This window comes from Cydia splendana, chromosome 19 (assembly GCF_910591565.1).
Source record: "Cydia splendana chromosome 19, ilCydSple1.2, whole genome shotgun sequence".
In the NCBI taxonomy this organism is placed as follows: domain Eukaryota; kingdom Metazoa; phylum Arthropoda; class Insecta; order Lepidoptera; family Tortricidae; genus Cydia; species Cydia splendana.
The window spans coordinates 12,556,256-12,583,693 of NC_085978.1; the positions used below are offsets into that span (position 1 = coordinate 12,556,256).

At 35.5% G+C, this 27,438-nt stretch overlaps 1 protein-coding gene and 1 long non-coding RNA gene across 2 annotated transcripts in view; one reads left to right on the forward strand and one right to left on the reverse strand.

Annotated features, from left to right (window-relative positions):
- The window catches only part of LOC134800041 (uncharacterized), a 222,198-nt gene that overhangs the window by 183,793 nt on the left and 10,967 nt on the right, over positions 1-27,438 (forward strand). Inside the window, exons 9-10 of the mRNA XM_063772487.1 lie at positions 14,549-14,679; positions 18,824-18,898. Of these exons, the coding sequence (XP_063628557.1) occupies positions 14,549-14,679; positions 18,824-18,898 (206 nt within the window). The remainder of the gene's footprint in view (positions 1-14,548; positions 14,680-18,823; positions 18,899-27,438) is intronic.
- Positions 1-27,438, reverse strand: part of LOC134800123 (uncharacterized) — a 202,404-nt gene that overhangs the window by 52,219 nt on the left and 122,747 nt on the right. The gene's annotated exons all lie outside the window — the stretch shown is intronic.

A 27,438-nucleotide genomic window follows, 5' to 3' on the forward strand; every position in this document is an offset into this window, starting at 1 on the left:
ATACAATTTTTACCTTTTAATTACATATTTATGAAAACAAGGATAGGTATCATTTTGTATGTCAAATCACACGGTGGCTAAAACATAACTGCGTTCCCGTTGGCTGCAAAGTTTTGGGATTATACTGAGCAACTTTTACTATGGGACCAACCCCCTATATCGGCAAAAATAATATTTACCCTCCCATAGAAAATGGACCAGCCAAAATACATATACAGGGTGGAAAAATCGAGTGCCACATGGATGGCAACTACCTTAAATATTGTAAATAGCACATTTTGTGTAAAGGAGACTTTCCTTTGTTTTTAAAAACAATAAATTCTGCATTTAAGGATTTATGAAAAATCGCTTGCCTCAGTCGGGACTCGAACCGGTCAAATGTGACAAAAAACAAATTTAAAAGGTAATTGTTAGTTTTCATGGCCTTCCGTTATTCTGATTGTATTTGTTATTTAGAGAAAAATGAACCTTATCAGTAACCCTTTCAATCTGCATCATAAAATACGGCACGTTATTTTTTGTCACATTTGACCGGTTCGAGTCCCGACTGAGGCAAGCGATTTTTCCTAAATCCTTAAATGCAGAATTTATTGTTTTTAAAAACAAAGGAAAGTCTCCTTTACACAAAATGTGCTATTTACAATATTTGAGGTAGTTGCCATCCATGTGGCACTCTATTTTTCCACACTGTATGAAACACCCAAATTTGTTTTTCGCGATTTCGGTATAGGTGTGTACCTGCTTTATATGTATAATTAAAATAAGTACCTACAATTACCTTATATAAGGTGCTAACAAATTAGTCACGGATATTTTTACAGCTGATAGTACTCGGTTCTCGGAGTACATTTAAGTATGAAACATCAGTGGTTTTGTTATGTTTTTTTTGGAGAAAACTAGGAAACAAATTTGCTACGTTAAAACACCCTGTTAATAAAATAATTAAATGAGACCTCTTTAGACATTCTAGAACCTTTTTAAACTTGACGTGACGTGACATGGCAGACAGTGTTAAACATCTTGACAAGTACATAACCTATTATTTTAAAAATTAATTATAATTTTTTTTTGTTCGGTAAATGAAAACAAAAAAATGATATACAAAGGTTCCTTAATTACAGTTAAAAGTTAATTGTTTTAATGTAATGTATTATCTCTTAAAATATCCGTGACTAATTTGTTAGCACCTTATATAGGTCCAATTAGAGGAAAATATAATTATTTTATGAACTTTAATATTTTGTACTATTTTATATTAAATATTTAGCTTTGGTCATTTGTATTTAGTGTATGACATCTATTTCAATTTATGATTGTTTTTATGTTCTCTATCTATCTTATATTTATACTAGGTACTTATTTAGTACCTACTTAGATTTCTTATCTTAATCTTGTAATATGATTTCATGACCTCTGTGAAACAATATAATTAACTTATCTATAGAGTTCCGATCGTTGACGACAGCTATGGGAATACAAGATCGAAGGTAGACGCTTGTGTGCCGATGATTGGAGCCCGACCCATTTTCCCGCAAGATTGATAATCTTGATGTACATAAGATGAAGCAATAGTCGATTATGGAACATAGATTAGTCTACCTATTTTGGGTTATTTGATTTATATGTTACCGTAAAACCAGTTTTTTATTAAAAACGCGTTTTCCCTATTTAAAACGAGTTCTCCGTATCGTCTTACCTCCTTATTCATAAAACTTTACGGGTCTGATTTGGTTAAATTATGTTTTAATATCCCTTTCTGACAAATACATAGGTACCTAAGTTGTAACGCGTTTATGAGTAGGGGGTTAGTGAAATACCCTTTTTTGACTAGTTAAGATTAGTTTTAACTGGCATTTTTCAGTGAAACCTAGTGCAAAGTGCCTTGGTGAAAACTAGTTCTGCTGAAGGCAATTGCTGGACGTATAATATAATTATAATTTAACAAAGGGCTTAATTTATTATGTACTAAGCGCAGACGTCTGCTAGCGGAGTTATAAATTTCAAATTAAATAAAAATCTGAAAAATGCATCGGCGCGAGCGAAGATCGACCTTGTTGACCTTTCATCAAGGCCTACATACATAAAATACATGTTAAACTTTTCACTGATTCCTGTTATGGTACACGAAGGCTCTAAAACTCTAAATGAAATCGACGAGTTCTTAAAGAAAAATGCAGTCATATTATAGTATTTTATGCAACCGTTGTTTAAGAGGGGTCAAAAAAGTCGAGTGGCGTAACAATTTGAGGCGAAGCCGAAAATTGTTAATAAAGACGCCACGAGTATTTTTTGACTGAGTTAAACAACATTGCATATAATACTTTTTCTATGACCAAGCACTTTGAAATAAAATTGAAAATTTAACAAATATTTTTATTCAAGATAGAGCCGAGCGTTTTTTTCCGTAAGTGTTTTTAAAAACAGTTTGTTGTGCTGTAACGAAATAACAGTTTGTGGTAGGAACGACTAACTGTTTTTATAAAAACGATGACAAAGAGGTGGCGACGTACGATAACATAGTCGCGCATAACGGACGCAACTATCGCAAAGCAAAACGCAGCTCTAAAAACTGTTTTTCGATGAGCAGGGACAGATATAGATCATCGGCTAAAGAAAGAGCGAGATAGAGATAAAAACGAAACGAAACGGATTTTTGTTCAGGTAGACGCTAGGCGCGCTTTTTACCAGGCCATTATATTCAAAAACTTCAATGTTCGTTAGACAAATAAGTGCTCTTTTTTCTAAGCATTAGGGTTTAAATTAAGGAATCTTTTAATGCGTAAAATTAAAGCAAGTAGCGAAAGTAGCGTCAGTTGAACAACATTAAAAATGATTCACGACGCTTAACGAACACTCGCTAGCATTACGAATTGAGGGGCCATTTTATGTGTGACCTATCGATTTATCTTTATAAAGTACTGAAGTTAGGGGTCAAGTTATAATAGACATTTGTGAGACGATGCAAATTAGGTTTTTTTGAAATGTGTATTGCGTATTGTACGTTTTATTACTTCAATGCGATTTCGTTTCGTTTCGTTCGACACACACAGGCAATACAGTTATTTTAGAAACTGTTTTTAAAAACAGTTACTTGATTTAAAAAAACTGTTACGTTTCGTTTCACGGAAAACTCGAAACGACCCAGCTCTAATTCAAGAAGTAGCAAAAATGGAGGGTACGGGCGGAAAAATAATGAATGATTGAATGAAATTAAAAAAAACATGTCTATAGTTCACTTATTTGTCAGAGATGACATTTAAAATAAGGTTGGCAACACTGTATTTCATTCAATATTTTTTAAGTGGTCATTACACGAAGTATCATAAAATCGCCAAAAAGATACTGCGTGTATGCGCAATTTCTTTTTTGGGGAATAGACTAAAGACTTGTCTTGACAATACCTTATGGTAGGGTTTTAAAGGTGTGTGCACGACCCTTTAAATGACAAATAAAAGTACGGGAGTAGAAAAAATATATTAAGAACGGGTCACTCACGTATTTTATATTTAATATGTCTGTGTCTCACGGAAGTTTTGTTATTAAAAATACAGTCGGCGATAAAAGTTTGTATCGAGTTTATTTTTTAAGCTTATTTATTTATTATCAATTATTCCTTACAGTGTACAGGGGCCTTACCATGATGTCCTTATTGCGATTCTGTTTAGGACCTAGACTGAATTGCTAAATGACGGAGCTATATAAGTCGCATAACTCCGTCCCTTAGCAATTCAGTTTAGGTCCTAAACAGAATCGCAATAAGGACATCATAGTAAGGCCCCAGTACCTACATTTTAACGAAACTTATCATCGTTTTTCATTTGTTTCTATCTATATGTCGGCGGCAGATCGTAAAATCGGGCATATTGAGATATTCCTAGGCATATCATGAAACGCCGCCATTTCATGATCTGACTAGCGACTACCAACGATATCGTTCAAACCTCAACATTTGACGATTTGCCTGGCGACGTTTAGGCATATCATATAAGTAGGGTGTGATATTCCTAGATTTCCTAGGCAGATCATGAAACGCCGCCATTTCATGATATGCCTAGAAATATCTCGATATGCCCTATTTTACGATCTGCCGCCGACATATATAAAGTTACAATCAGTGTAAAGGAGTGTTTGGATTGGCTGCCGATCTAAATTTGGATTCCAATATTGATGGTAATCAGCTGTGAGTAATGCCCGACGTGGTTAGGTTTGGGGCTGCGGAAAGCGGTACGAACGAGGAAAAGCTATATTTGTTGGCTTTGGAAACCCTTGTCAATTCATTTTATTATCTACTTTTAAATTATAAAGGATTATTTAGTTTTTACAATTAACAAAGTAGATGGCAGTTGAATTAATTTATGAGATAGAAATACAAATACTTATTCGTAAACACAAACGAAACAATACATGTTGCTGGAGACTTCGAACGCTGATAACAAGGAACAAGCCAAAATAAATTAAACATAAAATAAACAGAAATAAATTACATAATATAATCTGGTTTCTTTTCTTGCCAATTTTGGCAGTTGTGTCAAATAATCAACTGAAAACTTAACAAATTTAAACGGAGCGTTTCAATATAACTACAGTTAAGTAATTCCAGTTTAAATGCATTTGAAACGACAGCTTAGCATTTAAATACTGGTCATTAAATGCTATCTCTAGCAGGCCTATTCGGATTTTACAATTTGATATGGTTTCTTATTTTGGTACGACCTTAAGTTGTGTCTACGAGATGCCATATGAGACTCTTGATTGCATTTCATGATTACCAATCAGTGTGAGCCGCTTACGTTACTCTGATTGGTGCTGGCTGATGATGACTCTAGAGCGTATCAAAATGGGCCTGAATATGTCCTCAACCCTTTACCAGGCCCCTGAGAACTAGCGTGTCTTCATACGTACCGTATATACTGTTACAACCGTATTGAACTCCTTGTAAAAAATATATTTACGAAAGTCAGGGATGTTCCTTTAAACCAGAAATAAAAATGTGGGTTACGGTTATCCCATCGCCTGTCTAAGTAATTAACTGTCATACTCGATTTTGTCTTATTATATTATTGATCAGGCGAAGGGATATATTCCTCCCACATCTTATATCGGTTATCATAGTCAAGGTTTAACTCCAAATCTACTACGAAACATTATATCAATCACTGAATCGCTCTAGCTTGAACACAAAAACAGTTTTATTACTTACGTGAGTTTTTATGACATGACAAGACAATTTACCGGGCCATGGGAAGAATAGCTCCCGCACAGTTAAACTCTAATAAGGCCATGGGATAATGTCAACCCACATCCTAATTCTGGTCATACACAATAATACATGAATATTTAGCAATGTTTACGATTACATTACCTTTTCAACACTCAAAATCTACAAATTATCAAAAAATTGTTCGACCTATGTACTTCTGTTTCATAGAAATTAAGGAAAGTATTCGAATTTCTCCGTAGTTTACTGAAATTAGAGTTCAAGTGAATTTAAACGGCTGCCAAAGATATATTACGCGATTTAGAAGCGTGTTGTGAATGAAGATCACAAAATACTATTTTCAAGGATTGACAAAATATTTTGTAGGAGGTTTGGAGTTAAAACCTGACTACGGTAACCGATATAATATGTGGGAGGAATATATCCCTTCGCCTGGTAAAGGGTTAAACTACTTTCAACCAACAAAGAGGTAGGGCAGAGCGAAATGTCATCTCGATCGAATCTGGAGGAGCCCAACTGGGGATCTACCTCCACCATACAGAAGACCACAGCCAGCTTGTTCTGGTTCCTGATCCTGAATCCAAAGGTTTCCAGTGCTCCCAATGATGAATTCTTATTAGCTTGTAGGGTCGGCAACGCGCGTGTAACTTCACTAGAGTTGCAAGCGCCCATAGGTGTGTAGGAAGGTAGAGAGAGGGCAATAGAGAGTACTCTCTCCAGGCGGGTGTTATGTCTAGGGACCGAAGTCCACTGAGATTTGGTCGGAAGTTTATATAGCAACTGACATTTGGAACTCTGTAAGCGCGATGTAAGTTAGACCAAATTGCGTTCCAGCTCCCTAACGCCATCTGTTAGATTATTGTGGGACGACGTTGGCAGTGATAGCGAGAGGAGAGGTGGCTGCTTAACATCATTCGATCTGCACGCTTGTTTATCGCCGTGGTAAAAAATAGTTGAAAACCATATCATATTGTTCAAACAGAATCAGCTAGTAGTGGGTAATCAGCAATATAATAGACGCTCACAGCCAAGTAATTAACCCGCGTTTAATGATGAGCTTTTATGATGGAGTTCAAGAACGGATTTCATTTAACTACAGGGCAGTTCATAGGAGCTGAGAAGGGGTTGTGTTTATGTTATCATTTGGAAGCGATGCTGGTAGCTGAGCGGTAGGCGTGTCGGTTGAAATCATGACTCGTACTAATGAGCTTTTAGGCACTTATTTTACTTCATCAGAGCCTTACTCTAAAATAAGGGACCTAAATTGGGATAGCTTCGAAAGCGGGATTATTTCCAAATGGCAAAGAAGGTGGTGGTACTAGTGCTCGACATGCTAATGCCCTATAGATGACACCCCGCTATCACCTCTATTGACAATGACTTAAGTTTCAAGATGACATGTACTGGGACCGCGTCGAGCACCAGTACCACCACCTTATCTATAAATCCAGAAGCACTTCATACTTTAGCAACACTCACGCTATCGTAACGCTTACCGAGGCATATTGTTTACTGTTGCTGTTGCTTCTAGTTTAGTAGATATTTGCCATTTCGATGTTACCCCAATGCACCTTACATTAAATTGTATTGCATAGGACCCATCACTTTTAAACAAGCTTATTTTACATAAATTTTTGTAAATTACAAAATATATCAGGACGCTGCTGTACTTAGTTGTTCCCAATGCATCTAAAACGACATCAAAAATCTAAATGCAGTATTAATTTCCCGCCACGTCTAGATCGTGGCTTACTTGATCGTAGTGGGTACTTTGGCCAGCAACGTAATTGGTGCTCACTGCCAAGTTAATTAACCCGCTTTGAAAACGGTTTTTCTTGAACTACGTTTTTTTATTACGTCAGTGGCAAACAAGCAAACGGGCCACCTGATGATAAGCTGTCACCGTAGCCTGTGGACGCCTGCTACTATATCATATAATATCGAATAAGAATATAGTAGACATTTTTTATTTAATTGCCACTCCCGTTTTTGCGAGATTCAGTCTGCCATCTGTACTCGACGCTCGAAACTCTTCTTAATAGGGTACTAAATTGTACGTCAATTTTAACTGTGGATTTATTTTATTTGGACAATACTCTTTTATTTAGTAATACCGTAACATCATTTAGTATGGCATGTCAATCCTTATTGTAACCATAAGTTATACTTATTTTTGATATACAGGATGCAAATACATATATGGAATTTTCTTCATGAGAAAAATTAATCTGTATCTAGCGAATTGTGATTGACTTGTGTTTACTAACAATAATAATTTTGTTTACGAAACCCTAGGTACTTATATTTATTGTCAATATTAGGAATCATGCAGAGTTGGTAAACAACGACTAAATTAGGATGAATATTTACTCGTATTTGATATGTCTCTTAAGCAATAAAATAAAATAATATACTTAAACAAACAAGTAACTTACAGAGACTAATATATCATACAACCCTCCTTTAGACACGCAATTCACACAAAATCATGATTAATTTCTTCCTGACACATTACACGGAGCTTACGATTTATCTCGGAAACTATACCGACTATCTACCTCGTATTGTATAGAGGAAGCATTTCGCAGCTGTCAAGAGTTACTCTCGTAACTCTTATGATAAGTAATCTGTAACACTAGTCGTGTTTAATCGACGATATAAATCGTAGGCTCCAATGGATAGACGTTACGTGACAATTTATTGTACTATCGAGATATCTTTCTGGAAATGTACGGTTTATTAAGTGTTTCATTTTCCATGTATTAGATCTGAAATCATCGTGACACGGTACTTACAATAAAGTCCAATAACATTTAACTATTTTCTTTCACCTTGTCGGGTTCAAAAATGACAATTAAATGTCAATGGCAGTTCTACTTATTGAAAATAGATCACGTTTGAAGTCCCGTATTGTGGTCGTTAAATCGCCTCAGCCTAGTAAAACGAGAAGTGTCAAATTAGTTTGGATGAAAAGTACCTGTACTGGACGGCTATGATGGTTTTGTCACCATATCATTATTCATTTAATGCTTGATATGACGACTATCTGATAAATGATATAATTCGGTAAAAAGTCGCGAGGATAACGTATAAGTGGCTAATGATAGCGTGATATGTTTTGAGGTTTATAAAAATCAATTTTAAACTCGATGACTTAAGGTGTATTTTAAAGAAAAGATGGTTAAATCACATTCTACCACTTATCACATATGTCATTGAGAGTTAAAACTTATCCATGATTTGAGCTTTTGAAAAATCAATTCTAAACAAGTTTACTTAAAGCGTATTTTAATTAATAGTTCGCGAGGATAACGTATATGTGACTAATGATAACGTGACATGTTTTGAGGTTTTCAAAAATCATATTTATACTCGACGACTTAAGGTGTATTTTAAAGAAAAGATGGTTAAACCACATTCTACCACTTATCTATCTATCTAGATATGTCATTGACAGTTAAATTTATCTATAATTTGAGCTTTTGAAAAATCAATTCTAAACAAGTTTACTTAAAAGCGTATTTTAATGAATAGTTGGCTAAATGACATGCTATCACTACTTATGCACATGTGGCATTGATAGTTAAAAGTTATCCATGGTTTAAAATTTTGAAATATAGATTCTAATTGAGTTTATATAAGGTTTTTTTTAAAGTGAATCTTTTATTCCATCGCCTCAAATTTAACCGTCTTTATCATGTCGCAAAATCTACTTTATTTCTAGTACTTAGAGTTCATAGTCTTTGCAATAAGCTACATTATCGGACTAAAGTAGACTCGGCTATAATACTTAATTCACGATTGCTGATATTTGCTTGTAATGTCATACAAAATTTTAAGGACAGTAGTCGACCTTATAACCTAAAATACGGTGATCTGACAAAATCAAATAAATAATTCTGCCGTGCTTATTAAGAGCAGTAACTCATTTTGAAATCTCTTTCAATTGTAGAACATATTGTACAAGTACAAAGTATCCAATTGAATGACACTTCAAAATGAGTTAGAGTCGGACCAAGAAAAGTCTGCAGCGGATTTGATAGCCCACGCAGTGCAAGTGTTATTTATACGTCATAATTTCATAGAAGTTTGACGTTTAAAATAACACTTGCACTGCGTGGGCTATCAAATCCGCTGCAGACTTTTCTTGGTCTGACTCTACTGCTCTTGTTATAAGCACGGCAGAATTGTACAATCACCCACACTGTTAACTGCACATCGGTGGACTGTATGCCTTTTGAAATAAGGTCCACCGATGTACCTACAGTTAGGAATGTTGCAGTTTAGAAAAAGAAATCGTTTACTTGAAAATAAAACATAACCTATTCGCTGGGTGCGATATGACAGCGGACTTTGAAATGTCAAATGGCTGGCTGTCATTACGAAGAGAGCAAATAATTTCAATTAAATATTGTAATTTACATATATTCTATTCGAACATGTAAATCTTCATTTCCCCTCTAAAATGGCACAAATGGCACAATCAATAAATTTCAGGTAGTACACACACACGGACTTTCTCATGGCTGACTTTACGAGAAGTAAAGAAATAAAAATCGAATAACGCATTTCATATAGGTAACTAATATCTGGGAGACCGAGCTATGCTCGGAAAACATATAAAAACCTAGCTAGATCAATTTTTCGCCCCCGAAAACCCCCATATAGCAAATTTCATCGAAATCGTTTGAGCCGTTTCCGAGATCCCCGAAATATATATACCTACATATAAATAAATAAATATCCAAGAATTGCTCGTTTAAAGGTATTAGATATGACTGTAGTGTCGTTAATAATGCAGACTTTTCGTGTTTTTCCAAAAGGATAATAATAAGTTTTGGCTTAACATGTGCAAGATGTACCTAAAAGAAATCAAATGTGAAGATCATAAGAGCCACACCATTGAAGCTCGTGTACCTAATTCGTCAAACTTCAGTGACAAACATCCTTGAATGTAAGCTGTTTTTTTTCTGTTTTTGCGATCTTTGACGTAGTACATACATAATATTATGATCCATTAATGTAATAATGTAATAGAAAATAAAGAAATAATTTATTTTTTACAGATTGATTCTAGTCGTTATGTTACGAGTCGAAAATGTGATTGTGTGTACGTTAGCAGTAAACATATCGCGGCTCTGATATACTACATCAACTACTAAGAAAACTTCCCAAAAACCAGTGAAGAGCAGCAATTGGGCAGACCTAGTGCCAGACAGTTCGCCAAAGAAAATAACTCAAAAGGGAAATACCTACTTTGAAGAAATGTATGCACCTGCAAAGAAAATTAGGTGTAATCCTTTGCCGTTACATGTTGGAATTGAAGGGAGAGTCAGCATTAAAGTTAATAATGGAAGCTGGTGCTTTATTTATTATTATTACTTTAAATGCACGGATACGTAGGTAAACCTCGCTAGTAAAAAGTGACAGTTGGTCTGCCGAAAGTTTCTTTTTGGGCCACGGTGCGCGTTGCGATCGATTCGTGGTTCTCCGACCCAGCGAATAATATGTACATCTTGTAGTAATAAGTAAAACTAAATGACTTAACAAATACAATATTACCCCCCACTCTGATTATACCCCGGACGTAATGTGCCAAAAAAACTGGCGGCATTACCTCGCTAAATGGCCAGTGATATTTGTTGGACAAGGAAAGAACCAGAGCGAGGGTCACAGCCCCTTTCCCGTAAGCGTCACCTTATACTAGCCCTATATGTTGCGGCAGGAGCAAATATCGTCAGTCATCGCCTCCCGCTTAATACTTTGTCTGAGATGATAGTTTCTTAGATGCTATCGTGAATTAAAAAATTGTCAGCCGGTTGTATCGCTGTGGAAAGACCGTCAGTTGATCACATAAACATGTAAAAAAAAATTTTTTTTTTAATCATCGCCTACTGATACTTTGCCAGATGATAGTTTAGATGCTATTATAAATAAAAAAAACCGTCAGCCGGTTGTATAGCGGTGGAAAGACCGTCAGTTATTTGCATAAACGTAGAAAATACGGGCCTACCATTTCATGCCTTGAAGGGGTGGAATTTTGTATGGGGACTTAACAACAACTGCACATCAAACATTGTCAATAGGAACTGTCCCGCCCGCGCGGTGTAGGACCGGCGCTGGTGCAGAATTTAGTCGAAATTTGGTATGGAGATAGTTTGAGTCCCGGGGAAGGACAAAGGGTAGTTTTCATTCAAGAATAATAATTTAATAATTCAGCCTATATACGTCCCACTGCTGGGCACAGGCCTCCTCTCATGCGCGAGAGGGCTTAGGCTATAGTCCCCACGCTAGCCCAACGCGGATTGGGGACTTCACATACACCTTTGAATTTCTTCGCAGATGTATGCAGGTTTCCTCACGATGTTTTCCTTCACCGAAAAGCTAGTGGTAAATATCAAATGATATTTCGTACATAAGTTCCGAAAAACTCATTGGTACGAGCCAGGATTTGAACCCGCAACCTCCCGATTGAAAGCCGGACGTCATTTCCACTCGGCCACCACTGCTACTCATTCAAGAAATCACTCTTTAAGAAAAAGGGGGGTTGAAGTTTGTATGGGGAATCAACAAAACGCAGATTGAATAAAATAATAGCTACGTACCTAAATTAATAATTCCACGCTGACGAAGTCGCGGGCAAAAGCTAGTATTATAAATGCGAAAGTGTGTCTGTCTGTCTGTCTGACTGACTGTCTGTTACCTCTTCACGCTTAAACCGCTGAACCGATTTAGTTGAAATTTGGTATAGGGGTAGTTTGACTCCCGAGGAAGGACATAGGATACTTTTTATCTCGGAACTCACCCCTTAAGGGGGCGAAAAGGGGGATGGAATTTTGTATGGGCAATCAATAACCGCTGAACCGATTTAAATGAAATTTGGTATGGTGATAGTTTGAGTTGTGGGGAAGGTTATAGAATAGTTTTAATCCCCGAAATCATCCCTTAAGGGTGTAAACAAGGGGTAGAAATTTGTATAGGGGTTCAATAATTTCTTGCCTTGCCTTTTATCATTTAAAAGTTCGTAAGAGATAAAGAATGTTTATGTATTTGTGACCAATTTTATTAGCCTTATCTTATTAACCTTTAAGGGTGAAAAAGAGATGACATGGGGGTGGAAGTTTGTATGGAGAATACTTCTCCATCTTCTTTATCTTCCTAACCTTCTTCAACTTCTCCAACATCTTCATCTTGTTGAACTTCAACTTCTTCAACTTAAACTTCTCCAATTTATTTAACTTCTTCAACTTCAAATTCTCCAACTTTTTCAAGTTTTTCAACTTCGATTTCTCCAACTTCTTCAACTTCAACTTCTCTAACTTCTTCAACTTCAACTATTCCTACTTCTTCTCCATGGTCTTGTCCAGTTCCTCTTTGGTAACTACCGTCAGCCAGTAGATGCAGTGATGTTAGAACCTAAAACAAAGAGTTGGTATGTCGTTATTAAATAAGGTGACAAGAATGATTTGAGGAATAGTGCAACATAATACGAGTATCTTTACTTTAAAATGTGCCGGCAATCCATCGCCATGTTGGGGCTTGAGGTCAGCGTCGAGTTTGGCACACAAATAGAGTGCCAATTCTTTGCGCACTATATATATGTGCTGAAACTCCTCGCTGGGCATATCAAATGGGTTGCATGTAGCCCTTAATGGCCCGTCGTTGGAGTTATCTATGCTATTTTTCTTCGATAACTAGCAGCAGCTGCCAAGAAGAAATGATATTATAATCTTGCCATCCCTTAAAATAATGTACGTATTGATAATGTTATATGTAAATTCAAATTTAATTCAAAGTTCAAATTGTATATATTATATTTAAGAAAAAAAAACAGATACTTACCTACTGATATTTTAACTTCAAGAAATTGCATTATTCACCACTTATATACCACAAGAGCACTTATGACTTATGAGTGAATTGCAAAAAAATTGTACATAGTTAAGCACCTGTAATTAGTCCAAAGTTAATTGCTTCCATTGTGTTACCACAGTTAAGCCATTTCTATTTAAGTTAGATGCATGAAAGTGTGTTAGCGAATGCTATAGACTTATATGTGTACGATTTAAGTACAATAAATACAATACAATACAATTTACATAGTTAATTTTCGTAACACAAATTAATCAATTAAGTTAAGACTAATCACAGCTTCTTAACTGCGCTTATCGTGACCCAGTGAGCACTACGATAAATTAATCAAAGGCTAGCCGTCAAAAATCGACTTTACGTCTACTTATCCAACAATTGTAGCCACTTACCGTGTATTGTTGTCTAAGTGGACAAAACGGTATGAATGTTATAAAACTGTATAAATCTAGACAAGTGACATTTATATCATTTAACTTATCCACTTATCCACTAAGTTTAAGTTGGAAATGTAGACAAATGACATATTATCCAACGACAATGTTATGCAGTTAATCGTTTAACGACTATCGCTGTCAAAAGTGGAAAAGACGACAAATCAATAAAAACTGGATAAAATGTCCGTTTTATCATCATTTATCCAGCCATATCATTTATACAGTCGACCATCATAGCCTTGCTGAATAGAAATATGTCATTATGCCTACTGATAAAATGATAATTTCTAACGTACTCCTAATAATGTTCGTTAGAAATTATTGAAATGGTAAAGTTCTTATCAAGCAATGATAAGATTGTGTTTAATAAAAAAATGTTTTCTGGGAATGTATAAGCATACCTACAGAGTAATTGGGTTTATGTTTTCTAATAATTTAGCCTTGGCTTTCTCTCGGTAACATTCAATTATTTATTTATTTAAACTTTATTGCACAGTAAAAATAGTACAAAAGGCGAACTTAATGCCAGAAGGCATTCTCTACCAGTTAACCCTCGAGCCAAACAGAGAACAAGTCGTAATAGGTGCAAGAAAAATTAAAAGTACGAAAAATTTAATATTAAGCATAAATTATGTCGCAAGTTTACTCGTAATTAGGTAATGAAAACCGGCGGAATACTTGCTAATAAAACTCAAACATATTTCTTCAATATTATACTTAGCAATATACTCTGCTACTTGTCTGCTGCTCAGGACTCTAAAGTATCCAGTATCTTTAGATTTAAGACTACGTGCTATATTCAGGAGTTGCTAGGTACCCCTTGATGGCACTTATAACAGTACCGTACCAGTAAAAATCTAAATATAATACAGAAGTGAATTATTGTAGAATAATTTGAAGATGTAACCGATCACTTCTTATTCCCGCCGGGATAACGATCACCGCTGTGTCAAATACTACTGCATTTAATTCGTATTTTATTATAATCGTTTTACTAACTAGTAACTAAATATCTCTTCCACAGGGTGACTGGGCCTACCCCCACCGGCCTGGAGACTACGCCACGCTCACCCGCAAGTACCTGGGATCCCTCTACTGGTCCACCCTCACACTCACCACCATCGGAGACCTCCCCACTCCAGAGACCAACGCCGAGTAAGTATTTACTTAACGTAGAGTCATATGTAGAGCAGTGAATAACATTTTAATATGTATAGTGCTAACATTTCAAACTAAACAGTATAAACTTAAGGAACTTCTTACTAGTTTCATAGAACGACCGAAATATTGTGACACCCATAAAGGCCTGTGCACGCCAGCTTGCGTGTGCGTGACGTGCACGTGCGTGTGCGCTAAAATGTTGGAGCTGCACACGCACACGTCACGCAAGCGGTGTCTCTCATAAGGATCTGTATACTACAACGGCGCACGCGTACGTACACGTGACGCACATGCAGCCGGTGTGCACAGGCCTTAAGTGTCAGTGGCATAGGATAAAAGGTCATTTTAGACACAAATCTTGTGTCAATGGCAAGCCAGTTAACGAATTTACAGTTCCGCAATTTCACACTAAATATAATCCGCTCAGAAGTAAGAGGATATGTCTACCCTGTTGAATGGAAACTCGAAACTACTTGTAAACCAGCACTCCACATAAAATTTTCAGCTCCATGATAAAATTAACTTTTAACTTGATATTGGAGCAAACATTGTGATTAATAATAATAAAAGTTATTATTGTAACATGATGTAGATAATTAACAAGGCTCTCTGGGATATAAAGTAGCAATTACCGCCCGCCGACCGACCAACAAACATCGCTAACAGAGAGCTGTTTCCGAGGCTGAAGGTTACAATTTTACAAGTTACAACACCAACAACGTTTAAGCACTTGTGAAGTGTTTAATTTAATTTACCTTCTTTTACTTCTTGCAAAAACTTCAGTTACCTGCAGATTAACTGATCACCCCTGCATAAAAACTTTGCAGACGGATCAGATTTCCCTACAGGTGACTGTATTTGTAATTTTGTAAAAAAGGTCGCTGGCTATAGAAATTTAAATGGTGAAATTGGGTAGGTTAGACATTAACAAGTACTAAGTTCACATTAAATAGTGTTTCATCAGCTTAGTTCAGTACGATCTGTAATTTTGTTGATTATGAGCAATGACAACAGATTTCAATTTCTTCACTATATAATTCGTTTTTTTAGCATTAGAAAAAAGGTAAACAGTCTTGATGTATCTTTTAATTGAAAAACAAGTTTTAAAAATAAGTCACGGGAAATATGTAGCAATTATGAATCTAATACGATCATTTATATTCTTCTGCTTTCATAAGTAATAGTTACTGATTTTTAAAAAACGTTATTCAATTAAAATACATGTCATGATCGCTTACCCTCTTTCTAATGCTAAAAAAAACGAACTATAGTACCTTAAAATTGTACATCAAACAAACGTCAATAATTTCATAACGCCTGTGTTGTGTTCAGCGATTTATTTACTTCAAAGTATTTGCTAACAAGCCGAAATTAATTCACAAATGGCTCTTTAAGAATTCAGAATTAAAACGCAGTTTAGAACAAGGGTGATTACGGAATACTTCCCAATGTTAATTGGATTTTCTTAACGACTAACGTTCGGTTCATTAAAAATGCTGTATATTTTATAACGCAATTTAGAAAATATTTTAATTATTTTTTTACTAATGATCCTTTGCTGCTTCATCGGGTTTATGATCGGTAATCCGAATTCGAATACTTTACTCAAAGCATGTTTTTAGATTCGCAAACAAGTAGGGATTGGTCCCTTCTTACGCCATATCTGTTTCATGATCGGATGACTGTTTAATATTAAACACGAAAGGAGATTATTTTTCTTAGAGAGATCCTTGAACGCAGCATCCAGTAATAAATTCTACTCCATTGGAACAAAATTGGATTTCGAATGATCGTTATTAACCATACGAAAATGTAATTACGGTTTAATTAAAAGATGGTTAATGTGAAATAAGTATTTTATTGCTTGCCATTATTTCTTGTTACATTATTATGAAAAGGAGTTGTTCATAAAGTTCTTTGTTTGATCTCAAATACTCTTTAATATTTTTTTTAAAAGGATTTAGGGTTTGAACTAAAGAAGTAAAATAAAATCAGTTTTTTTTATATATATCATTAATAATGAAATAAATTTAAACATTTTTATATGAAGTTTCAAACATTATTTACCCACAAAATCTCTAAACAAATCTTGGCTCAGAATAAATAGGTCTGTGACACACCCGTAAAACTCTTATAGGTCATATAAATTCTTACTTTAAGTGTTCAGGAAATGAATAAAAGATTTTCAGCATTCATTGCAGACTGCATTCATTATATTGAATGTAGAAACACGAGTAACGTATATTTAAATACATAACATAGTTTTTGATTTGCGCAATAAACTAAAGATTTAACTGCAATTTTCTAAACTAAACCCTTAAAAATTAAATAATCTATAGCTATAGTCCTTTTAACAAATCTTCATAGGGTAAAATCTAATAACGCTTAGAGTATGAATTAATTTTATACATTTTAAAAACGAGTGTGCGCTATCTCTACCATAATTTTCTATTACATTTAAGATTTGATGATTATGGCAGTAAGTCAATTATTATAATGAAGTAATTACTAAAAATGTTTTATAATAAGATGTAAGTAGATATTATTGGATCGTTTTTGTGAAAAAAAGCAAGAAAATACTAAAGGCTCGGTACCTCTAGTCATATTAATCACGAGAACCTTTTTTAATAAGAGAAATATCCTCATTCATGTTTTTATTAATTTTGTGACAGTTTTGCAGTGATATTTGTAAATGTCGTCACAAATATGAGAAACTCGTGATTCTGAGATAAAAAAGTACCTAATGGTAAAAAATAGTTTTTGTAAAATCGCCTTTAAACTTTAAACCCTAGATTTTACCTCTAGCCCCTGGCTTCAGTGGGCAATAAATTCAATAGCAAACTTATCTGACCCAGTAAGTGTGTCGCCATGCGGTGTTGTGTACACTGAGGCGTTTCTTGGTCGGAAATCACGGGAGCTTTTGTGTACCAGTGCGCTGAATTTAGATCAAATCTAGGGTTGAAATAGACTAACGATAGCTACAGATTTTTACATTCGATTTTACAAAGTGAAACAGATTTTCCATGACAAATTCCGTCTGAAATTGAAATGACGGTTTAAGGAAGACTCACGTTAGACCGGGCCGTGTCCGGGCCGGAGCTTCCGACGCATCGTTTTCTGTGGAAAACATCACGTGATCGCCTGTCATGTCATAGAAAAGTAAGCGCCGGAAGCTCCGGCCTGGACACGGCCCGGTCTAACGTGAGTCATCCTTTATTCTTCCTAGTCTGTATCTGTAGGAAAGGCGTTTCACTTCATTTGATGTATAATATGCGCCTCGTAGTAAATACTCTTTATGGCATTTCGCTGTATTCGCATTTTTTTTATCTTAGTTGCGTATTAACAGCCCGTCTAAAATAAGTTTGCAGTACGTTTGCAGCTACTTATGCAGCGATAAAATCGCTGCGCCAACATAAACGACATAAGGTTAGATAGGGTAAGAGAAACATTAGGGTACGAAAAGGACTTGCCTCATATTGCCCCGAGCAAAATAAACTGTTTATCTTACTCCACATGATCTTATCTTAATTAAGCCGTAAGGTCTATTAGAATGGAGACTGCTTCAGGACGCCGTCACTGTCAATTTCGTTGAAAAATAAATATAAAATAAATAAATGAGTGACATAAATTGTACGTTCTCATCGGGACAGTAATGCGGCAATGATAGCTGCAAAATGTATCAAGGAAGTCAACACTGCAGCAGTAAAGTTGCAACAGTAACCTCGTAAGTTGCAACAGTAACCTCGTAAGGCCCAATATGCATTACAATGTACACTCTGTTTCAATCTAATTTGAACCTTTCCAAAACTACATAAAGTTGCCTTTCTTTTGTTTAATTGTTTTCTAAAAACAAACGAAAGTCACCCTAATCTACAGTAGATTAGTAGACAACAAGGTTCAAATTAAAAATAGAGAAACTTTGTATGGTGGGGCTTACGACGGTAATGCTGGTGCGGTCGCTATTCGAATTTACTTGTAAAATTCGTCTAAGTGTGTACGCGTTATTCAGACAGGGATGCATGCAAAAATGTAAACTCTAATTATGTGTAATACTAATAACTTATAACTAAATTAGTACTAATATAGCTGTGGTTCACCGGCGCCATGTTTCGCATTAACACAAATGTATATGTGCTAGCACGGCAGGAGGCCCCAAATTTCTGCCGCGACGAGGACTCAAGTCCCGCCTTCTGCAGTTCAAGTCTAACCGAGGGTATGTTCAACATAACGCACGCGATTGGTCAGATCATGGTTTACAACTTATTTACAATAATAAAACACAAAAGGATTTTAGATTAAGCGAAGTATTTAGCACGTTAAAGAATGCTTATTTTATCCAACAAGAACCTTAACTATAGAATTTTTTAAACCGCATCAGACCTGGTAGCATGAATTGCGTTCTCGCGCGCGTCTCCATACATCTAGCACGACTTTAAATACGGACTCATACGCGAGAAAGAAACTCATGCTAGCCGGCTAGATGTCTTATTTTTTATGTAGCAATTTGCTAGTAGCATCGGTTGTAACATCAAATTATTATACTTGTAAATCTTTTCACACGAGATGCGAATATACCGTCATCTAGATAGCGTTGTTGATCCACATCCGATGTCATCTTTAGGATTTTAGATTTGACTAAGTATCGTGTGAATGTTCTGCAAGTATTCTGTTTTGTTTTGCCAAACCTGGAATATAAGTGAAAAGTAAACCTAGATGCAAGGGGTTATTACTCTTTAAGACCTAAATGAGGTGAGGGTCCTCTTACATTTAAAACTACGGATATTTTCGACACATTTATTCGAACTAAACTCCATCGCTAAATGCAAATTTAAATAACATAATTAACCAACGCTATTTTGTCTCCAGGGCAGCGATAAAATCGATTTTAAGGCAATTTAAACGGATAAATATAATTTCAAATGAAGCCCGCGGGCAGCTTTGTTCAAAATTTAATCGTTTTCCTGAATCTCGATCTGATAAAATTAATGATCCGATTTATTTCGGTGTAGTGGTGTATAAAAGGCCTTTGTAACTTGTCATAATTCATCTCGACTGTTTAGAACATGTCTGCTAAGGATTAGTCGGAAATTAATATCAATTTTATATCAAATATTAAACATACATTCGAAAATACTCAACACATTTTCTTTTACAATTTTTAAAGCTATCTTATAGACTAAAATAGGTTGTAGTAGTTGACAATTTTCGTTTGCAATTCTTTATTGTTTTTCTTATGGTGAACGCTAAATTCATAGCTCTTTCACGAAATATCTCAACGAATATTATTACACTTTCTGAGACCAACAAAATATACCGGCAATTTCCTTTTCAAATCTTGACACAACTTTTTGTAATCTTCTAAGAAAACTGCGCGCCGTGCACGCATTTCGATAACAATAAATCTACGAAGGGATGTACGAAGAGCCTCATTGTAAGACGATAAATAACGTTGTAAGGTCAAAGGCCTCCCTAACTGTCCGAAGTTTTAGAGCATGTCCGTGAAATATAACCTCAATGGAAATTTCATAGTTTTTGATAAGGGTCGGCCTCATGTCGGCCTTTTTACGTGAGGATGATTTTCAAATTTGCTACCTCAACTTATTTCGGCAAATAGAATCAAACCAATTAATTTCTGCACTAACTTGGCAAGCAACAGAATGTTGGCGTGCCACCATAAACGTTAACACATTCAGTGCCGAAAACCAGAGTATCGGATATTTTATGATTTCGTTTCCAGGCCGGACGACCCGATAGTCGGGATCATGTGATGGTACTACAGCTTTATATGACGAAATTGTTGTGGCCTGACGCGGATGTCTTGTTTGCCTGGTTGGCAATGAATGTGTTAAACTACAGTGAAATGAAAATTATAATAGCACTTCCACACTTTTCCAGTACAAAGTTCGTGCAGAGTTAGCTTTAGACGGATTCTAGGATGAGGTTGTTTGGATTGAGGAGGTCTTGGATTCTATAAACTGATGCGATGTCTGGGACTTGATCGATACGTACCTAGGTAAGATTGTCCCAAAATCCCTATTAATATTACAAATGCGAGTAAGTAAGTGGTTTAAGCGACAGACAGAGTTGTCTGTCGCTTAAACCACTGAACCGATTTAGATGAAATTTTGTATGGAGGTAGTTTGATGCTGAAGGACATAGGATAGTTTTTATCCTCATCATCATCCCACGCACACGCAGTCGCGGGTAGAAGCTAGTTATTTATAAGTATTTTTATTTATGACAATGATCGATTTTCAGTAACAATAATTCATCGCAATAAAGTTGTTTACTATCTCGCCAGCTATATAGAAGTGCGTAGAAACTTGTTACCAGATAATAAGGAAAAGCGGAACGTGAAGAATATTTCCTTGACGCGGACTCGCCAAGGGAACGGTTAGGGGGACTATACTTAAACTCCGTTTCTTACCGCAGAATGGACTTAGATGTACTTGAGCTCTTGAGTACTTTGTCTATTTCAAAGAAGAGAAGCTAGTATTATATATGACATGTTTCAATCACTGCCAGTTTTGGTAAATAATGCAATAAAACTTACGCAAGATGCTCCCTCAAACTTACGCATGACGCTGAGTAGGGCAATTTATATGCTGGCTGTCACAAAGACAATGGACGGCAATAAACTTTACCTGAGCTAACCTTTTTTTTCAATACCCACATTTTATCGCCTGACCGCCTGCATGAAGTTTTGAAACTATTTTCGCCGTACATTATGTTAATACTTACACACACAAACATCCAATAATTATTCATTTTTAGGGTTCCGTACCCAAAGGGTAAAACGGGACCCTATTATTAAGACTCCGCTGTCCGTCCGTCCGTCCGTCTGTCACCAGGCTGTATCTCACGAACCGTGATAGCTAGACAGTTGAAATTTTCACACATGATGTATTTCTGTTGCCGCTATAACAACAAATAAGTACTAAAAAGTGCGGAACCCTCGGTGGGCGAGTCCGACTCGCACTTGTCCGGTTTTTCTATGTTATATGTAAGTATCACTATACATAACTATATATCGATAGATATCTTATTTCATACATAATATACCTACTTGTATTTGTATATCCACATTATCGATATCCTCATAAAGGTTATTTATAACAGCCATTTTCTCGCATTACTTGCGGAAATGCCATCCCGTCACTAATATACTTACGTAGACGCCGACATTGGAACGCGTACTCTATTAAATTTCAAAGCACAGGGGTGTTAATCCAATCCCTTCGAAACTCAGGCGAGTCGAACGCTTATCCAAACCAGCGTAAAAGCGGTCTTCGATTACCGCATAGTGGTTACAGACTTTAAGACCAATAATTACACAGATCCGTCGGTCACGATTGATTCAAGAGCTATGGAAGCTCACATAACGCAAAGCAACGATTAAAGACGATTACAATGAGGTTTTTATTAGAAATGCCCTGATAAACACTGAGTAAGCCTTTTAATAAGTATTTAGCTGAAATTGGTTCTGCTTTGAGTTATGTTATAATAATAATGCCTTACAACGTAAAATTGACAAAATAAGAGTATGATGTGAAAAAGAAATAAAACACTTGAATTTGGGCAAAATCGTTAAAAGTCCAGTGACAGTGCGTAATTTTACCACTAAATACTTACATAATTGGCCAAAAAATATTAATATACATCAGTCAGTCTATCTTGATCATAAAGTAGGCTATGAATGATGTTTAAAAACTTATAAAAAGCCTTAATTAACCACTAGTGGTGACGTAAGGTACGCTAACTTTCTTCAATATCCGGGAAGGCTTCGAACGTCTCAGAAGAATTTTATTAAACCCTGTCCGTGACGACGTGGCTCAGAAAATACTGCCGTGCACGGCAAAAAGATCCTTAATGCACAGATCCATACGCTTTTAGCGACTTTTAGTACGCAGGTAGGTAACTAAAAAGTAGTTGTTGTTTGATCTAACAGCCCTAAGCACAGAATAAATAATAGTACCTACTACCGTAGGTACAGAAAGAAAACGTCCTACAAAACCGAAGTTTGACAGCGGTTCAGGGTCGAATCATGTAGTCCCTTTCTAATATATGGCATTATCCCTTTCGGCTATCTATTATGGTCGTGCACGCAAAGGGATGTCAAGTTGTGTCAACCCTAATAATTGCTCGGAGCAATGCTGAGCCGAACGGAGCCAAGTTTGCCCGAGGGTAGTTTTGCACCCCTGCCCTTTAAGCGTTATTCGGCGGCCTATAGCATAGCGGTAGTTACGAGAGACAAATGTTAGTCCTATTGTTATTTGAAAGTTTTTTTTTAGGTGAAACTGGACTTTCACTATTAGTCACTTGAGTAAATAAGCTGAGTATTATTTTTGTAGTCGTAACCAATTTAATCACTGTAATTAAAATTGGGTTAATGGGCGTTTTCACGTAACTGTGTATCATTAACGGCCGGTGAGCAATCGACACAAAACTGACGGTCAATGTCAAAATATATGGGTTTTGTCAGGAAAGTCACGGTTAGCAATCGTCACAAAACTGACGGTCAAGGTCAAACCCCGTATATTTTGTCAGGAAAATGACAGTTAGACGTAACTTAAACACAAGTTAAGACAGGTACTAGGTCTAGTCTTAATTACATGTTAAAATGGAAATGTCCTATTAGTCTTAACATGTAACTTTAAATATAAGTCAAATAATCAATGCATCTCTACGTTTTCACCTATCAACGTGATAAACATTATTATAACAATTTTAAATCGGTAATTTTATAAAAAAAATGAAATAAATTTACTCTTTGCTGCAGACAAATGGACTTTAATTTTTTGTAACAATATCAACATTGTTGGTTTCATGGAATATTTATTTACACTTGAAGCCTAGCATTACCTCATTAACTGAAAAGGGCTTTTGGAAAATTCGGGTCCATCTTTTTCCGTATAATAGTATCATGTTATCAAATTACTTAACAAACATAATGAATACTGGTTTTCTGTTGGGGGTCCTATAAATATCAAATTACTTTTCTTTCAAAATTGCGAAATGTTATAAACGTAATTAAAACACAAAACAGAGGCAAAAATGGTAGGTTTGAAGTGTAAGTAACAAGTTTATATTAGGTATAACTTTTATAAGTATCAGATCAACTCTTTCTTTGTAATATTTCTTCTCTTGTGAATTAGGTATCTTTAAATCGCAAAGCCACAAACAACGTAAAACCTTGATAACTTAGTATCAAAATTGCCTAAAAACGTATGTAAAAAAATCTCCTCCTACATGTGACATGCAAAATACTGAGTTAGGTACATTTGGGCCATTTTATTTCAAGTTGTCCCCTCCACTTTTTTTTTAAATTGGGATTTTTTATGTTATTTCTACTCAGAATCACGAGCTCTTTCTATCCTAATGGGAGAAAAAGAGTGTCCCAAGGTTTTTTCCCATTCCGTTACCATTTTTAGGGTTCCGTACCTCAAAAGGAAAAAACGGAACCCTTATAGGATCACTCGTGCGTCTGTCTGTCCGTCTGTCACAGCCTATTTTCTCCAAAACTACTGGACCAATTAAGTTGAAATTTGGTACACATATGCAAGTCTGTGACCCAAAGACGGACATGTAATGAAAACAAATGAATATCAAATTAAGGGGGCACTTTTGGGGGCAAAATGAGAAAATTAAAAAACAAAGTTTTGCGAACTATATCGTGTTACATATTAAATGAAAGGGCTTATTTTAAGGGTTTCAAATATTTTTTTTTATAATTTTGTAATAAATAATTTAGAAGTTATTTAAGAATATAGGCAAAAAATGACCAGGTGCACCTCCACGCAAGGTCGAAATAGCTAAGATCAGTACACCGGAAAAGATTATTATAGCGGGAGATTTCTATATTAATTTTCGGGATAAGTCAAAAAATGAAATATCAGAATACCTTTTATCGCTCGGTTTCAGCCCACAAATTAAAGAATACACTACAAGGCAGAATACCATAATAGATAACATATTTAGTAATTTCCCACTACATTCTGGCACTGTACATACTTTTTTCAGTTACCATAATCAAATATGGGTTAGATTTAAAAAACCTTTGTAGAGTCTGTGCGAAAAGAGAAGAGTCGTGGTATGTATGGGGCTCAATACTTGCTAAATACATTCCACTATTCTTCTCTTTCCAAACAGACTCTAACTTAGTTAAATTTTTTTTTTTGTATTTATTATTAAAAATTCAAAATTCGAAGTTCAAAAAATTATTCTGCAAGAAGACCTGAAGGGCCCTTTGACAAGTTCAGAACTAACCATATATTTAAAACAACAAAATATCATTATAAAAATCTTAAAATAAATAATTATTACAATATCGATAACAGAGATGTATAGTCTGAGATTATACATCTATTTTAAATTAATGTATAGTAAATATTAGTCTTAATGGTTAATAAAATAACACATTTTTTTTTAGACTTAGATTCCTTATCGCGACGTACGGAACCCTCTCCAAGCGAGTGCAACTCGCGCTTGTCCGGTTTTTTCATAGACTTTGTATGGCGGTTTCGGAATGGAAAGATCGAAAAATGTATGGAAATCTTGGGACACTTTTTTTCTCCTATTAGGATCAAAAGAGCTCATGATTCTGAGTACCTAGAATAACATAAAAAATCCCAATTTTGAAAAAAAAGTGTAGGGAACAACTTTAAATAAAATGGCCCGTATTTGCGGCATAAGTGGCACAACTAGACATACTTATGTTCTTCAACTTATTCATCTTCTTTCGTATCGAGGTTTCTTAAACAACGAATGCCCAGAAGACTTCGAACTACCCATTATCTTAAGCGTCAAGATTTTTAATTACAGATTCCGGCAAGCGGTAATGTCGACATCTGAGGGCCTACCGCGAACCACGTTCGCCGTGTTGCCTCTCTGTCGCACTTGTAAATTCGTACGTAAGTGTGACAGAGAGGCAACACGTCGAACGTGGTGGTAGGCCCTCTGACAAGCCGGCCGCCATCTTCCATTTTCAACTCAATTAAATTCATTTGTTTTACTCCCTCGATGTCTAAGACTCAGTCGTTGTAAAAGATACGACGCTACTGTTTTGTTTATTACTCATTTTGGTTTGAGACGAAAGGGGACAACCGCCTCGAAACCGGTGTTCCATACAAACGTATTCCCCATTTTCCTCTCTGGACATTAACATTATAGAAAATATTTTTACACAACTTGATGTATTTTAATCATAGCTATGAAAAAATTTAAAAGTCGTTTGATTATTTTCGATTTTTTAATTAATTTAAGAGTTAAGAGCGAAAAATAGTTTCATATACATATGTAATTTTATAAAAGCCTCTGACACTTACATATAATAAAGTAATACCTAATTGAAAAAAAAAACAAGCGGCCCAAACGCTACCATAGCTAATTGTGTAAAAATATTTTCCATAATGTCAATATCCAGGGTGGAAAATGAGGACTACGTTTGTATGGAACATCGATCGTCCCTTATCCTTTTAAGCCAAAGCTTAAATATTTAAACAAAATTATATTCATAAAAAGTTGCCTTTCCGCTGCTGTTTCATAATTTAAATTATAAACATGTTTCCTTGCGTTCAAAGAAAATTAAGATTATTCTTTATCTTCGCGTTCTCCTTTGTGGTTCTGTTTAAAATTTAATTATAATAATAAAATTATTGAATCACTCATATTTCTGTATATAAATAAAATACAAACATGATCTGACCAGTCGCACCGTGTTATAACTTAATAACGTAGGTATTGTGTACGTCTTAAAATATCATGTTAAAATATTTCACACTAAGCTGTTTCTTTCAAAATGACCGTAGGCAGTCTCGATAACATCAAGAATTGGACAAAAACCAAGGAAGTTGTCTAAACTTTGATATAGATATATCCAATAACCAAATGTTAATGGAAAAGGGTACAGCCCACAAAAGGACACCGTTGACAATCCGATTATTTACTTAGCGGAAAAGGTCCTGATTCAAAATGTAAGTACTTTCTATATGTAGATTGAATACATTTCGTTTAACTTGGTCCTTTTACAGTCAGCTTATCCTAAGTAAAAATAAACTTTTAAAGATAAAAAGTATTTCGTTCGGCACAACGACCGCTATGAGCCTTGTGCGCCTTTGTAGAAATCAAAATACCAGGGGGTTATAAATTAAAAATACTTTTATCTTGGTATCAATTTCTCTGACTAACTGAGGAAAATGTTCCACGATGACGTGCTTGTGGAGGCGCACTTGTCCCATCTGATTAACTATTTAGAATCTTTAATTAGGTTTATATCTAAGTACTAACAGTAACACTTAATTAACTGTTGGTGGACCTTATTGTTTTTGCAATAAGATTTACGAATAGTTTAACAGGGTGGACGATGGTAGCTGATTTGCAATAAAATATTACAAACGTCACGAAACGAATTAATAATAAAGAGCGCTGTGCTGTCAATATAAATTTGAAGGGAAACAGCCTAGATGTGAAGTATTTATACTCTTAAAATGGCGGCGGCAGAAATTTGGAGGCTGTTCGCTTCACGGCGACAAACTTTGGGTAACGACGATAAATGTGCCTAGTTATTTCATGAAATTGTCTTTTTATTTGTTCTTTTTCCTTTACTCATCGATATCGAAACTGACGCGGAGTTTTTGAAAGTTTTCGAACAGCCTTCATTGATTGTAACCGCCATATTGTAATCGTATCGTTTTCTATCTGTATATGCTTTGGGGTGTTTTGTATATTTGCAACTGTTCGAAAACTTTGCACTTT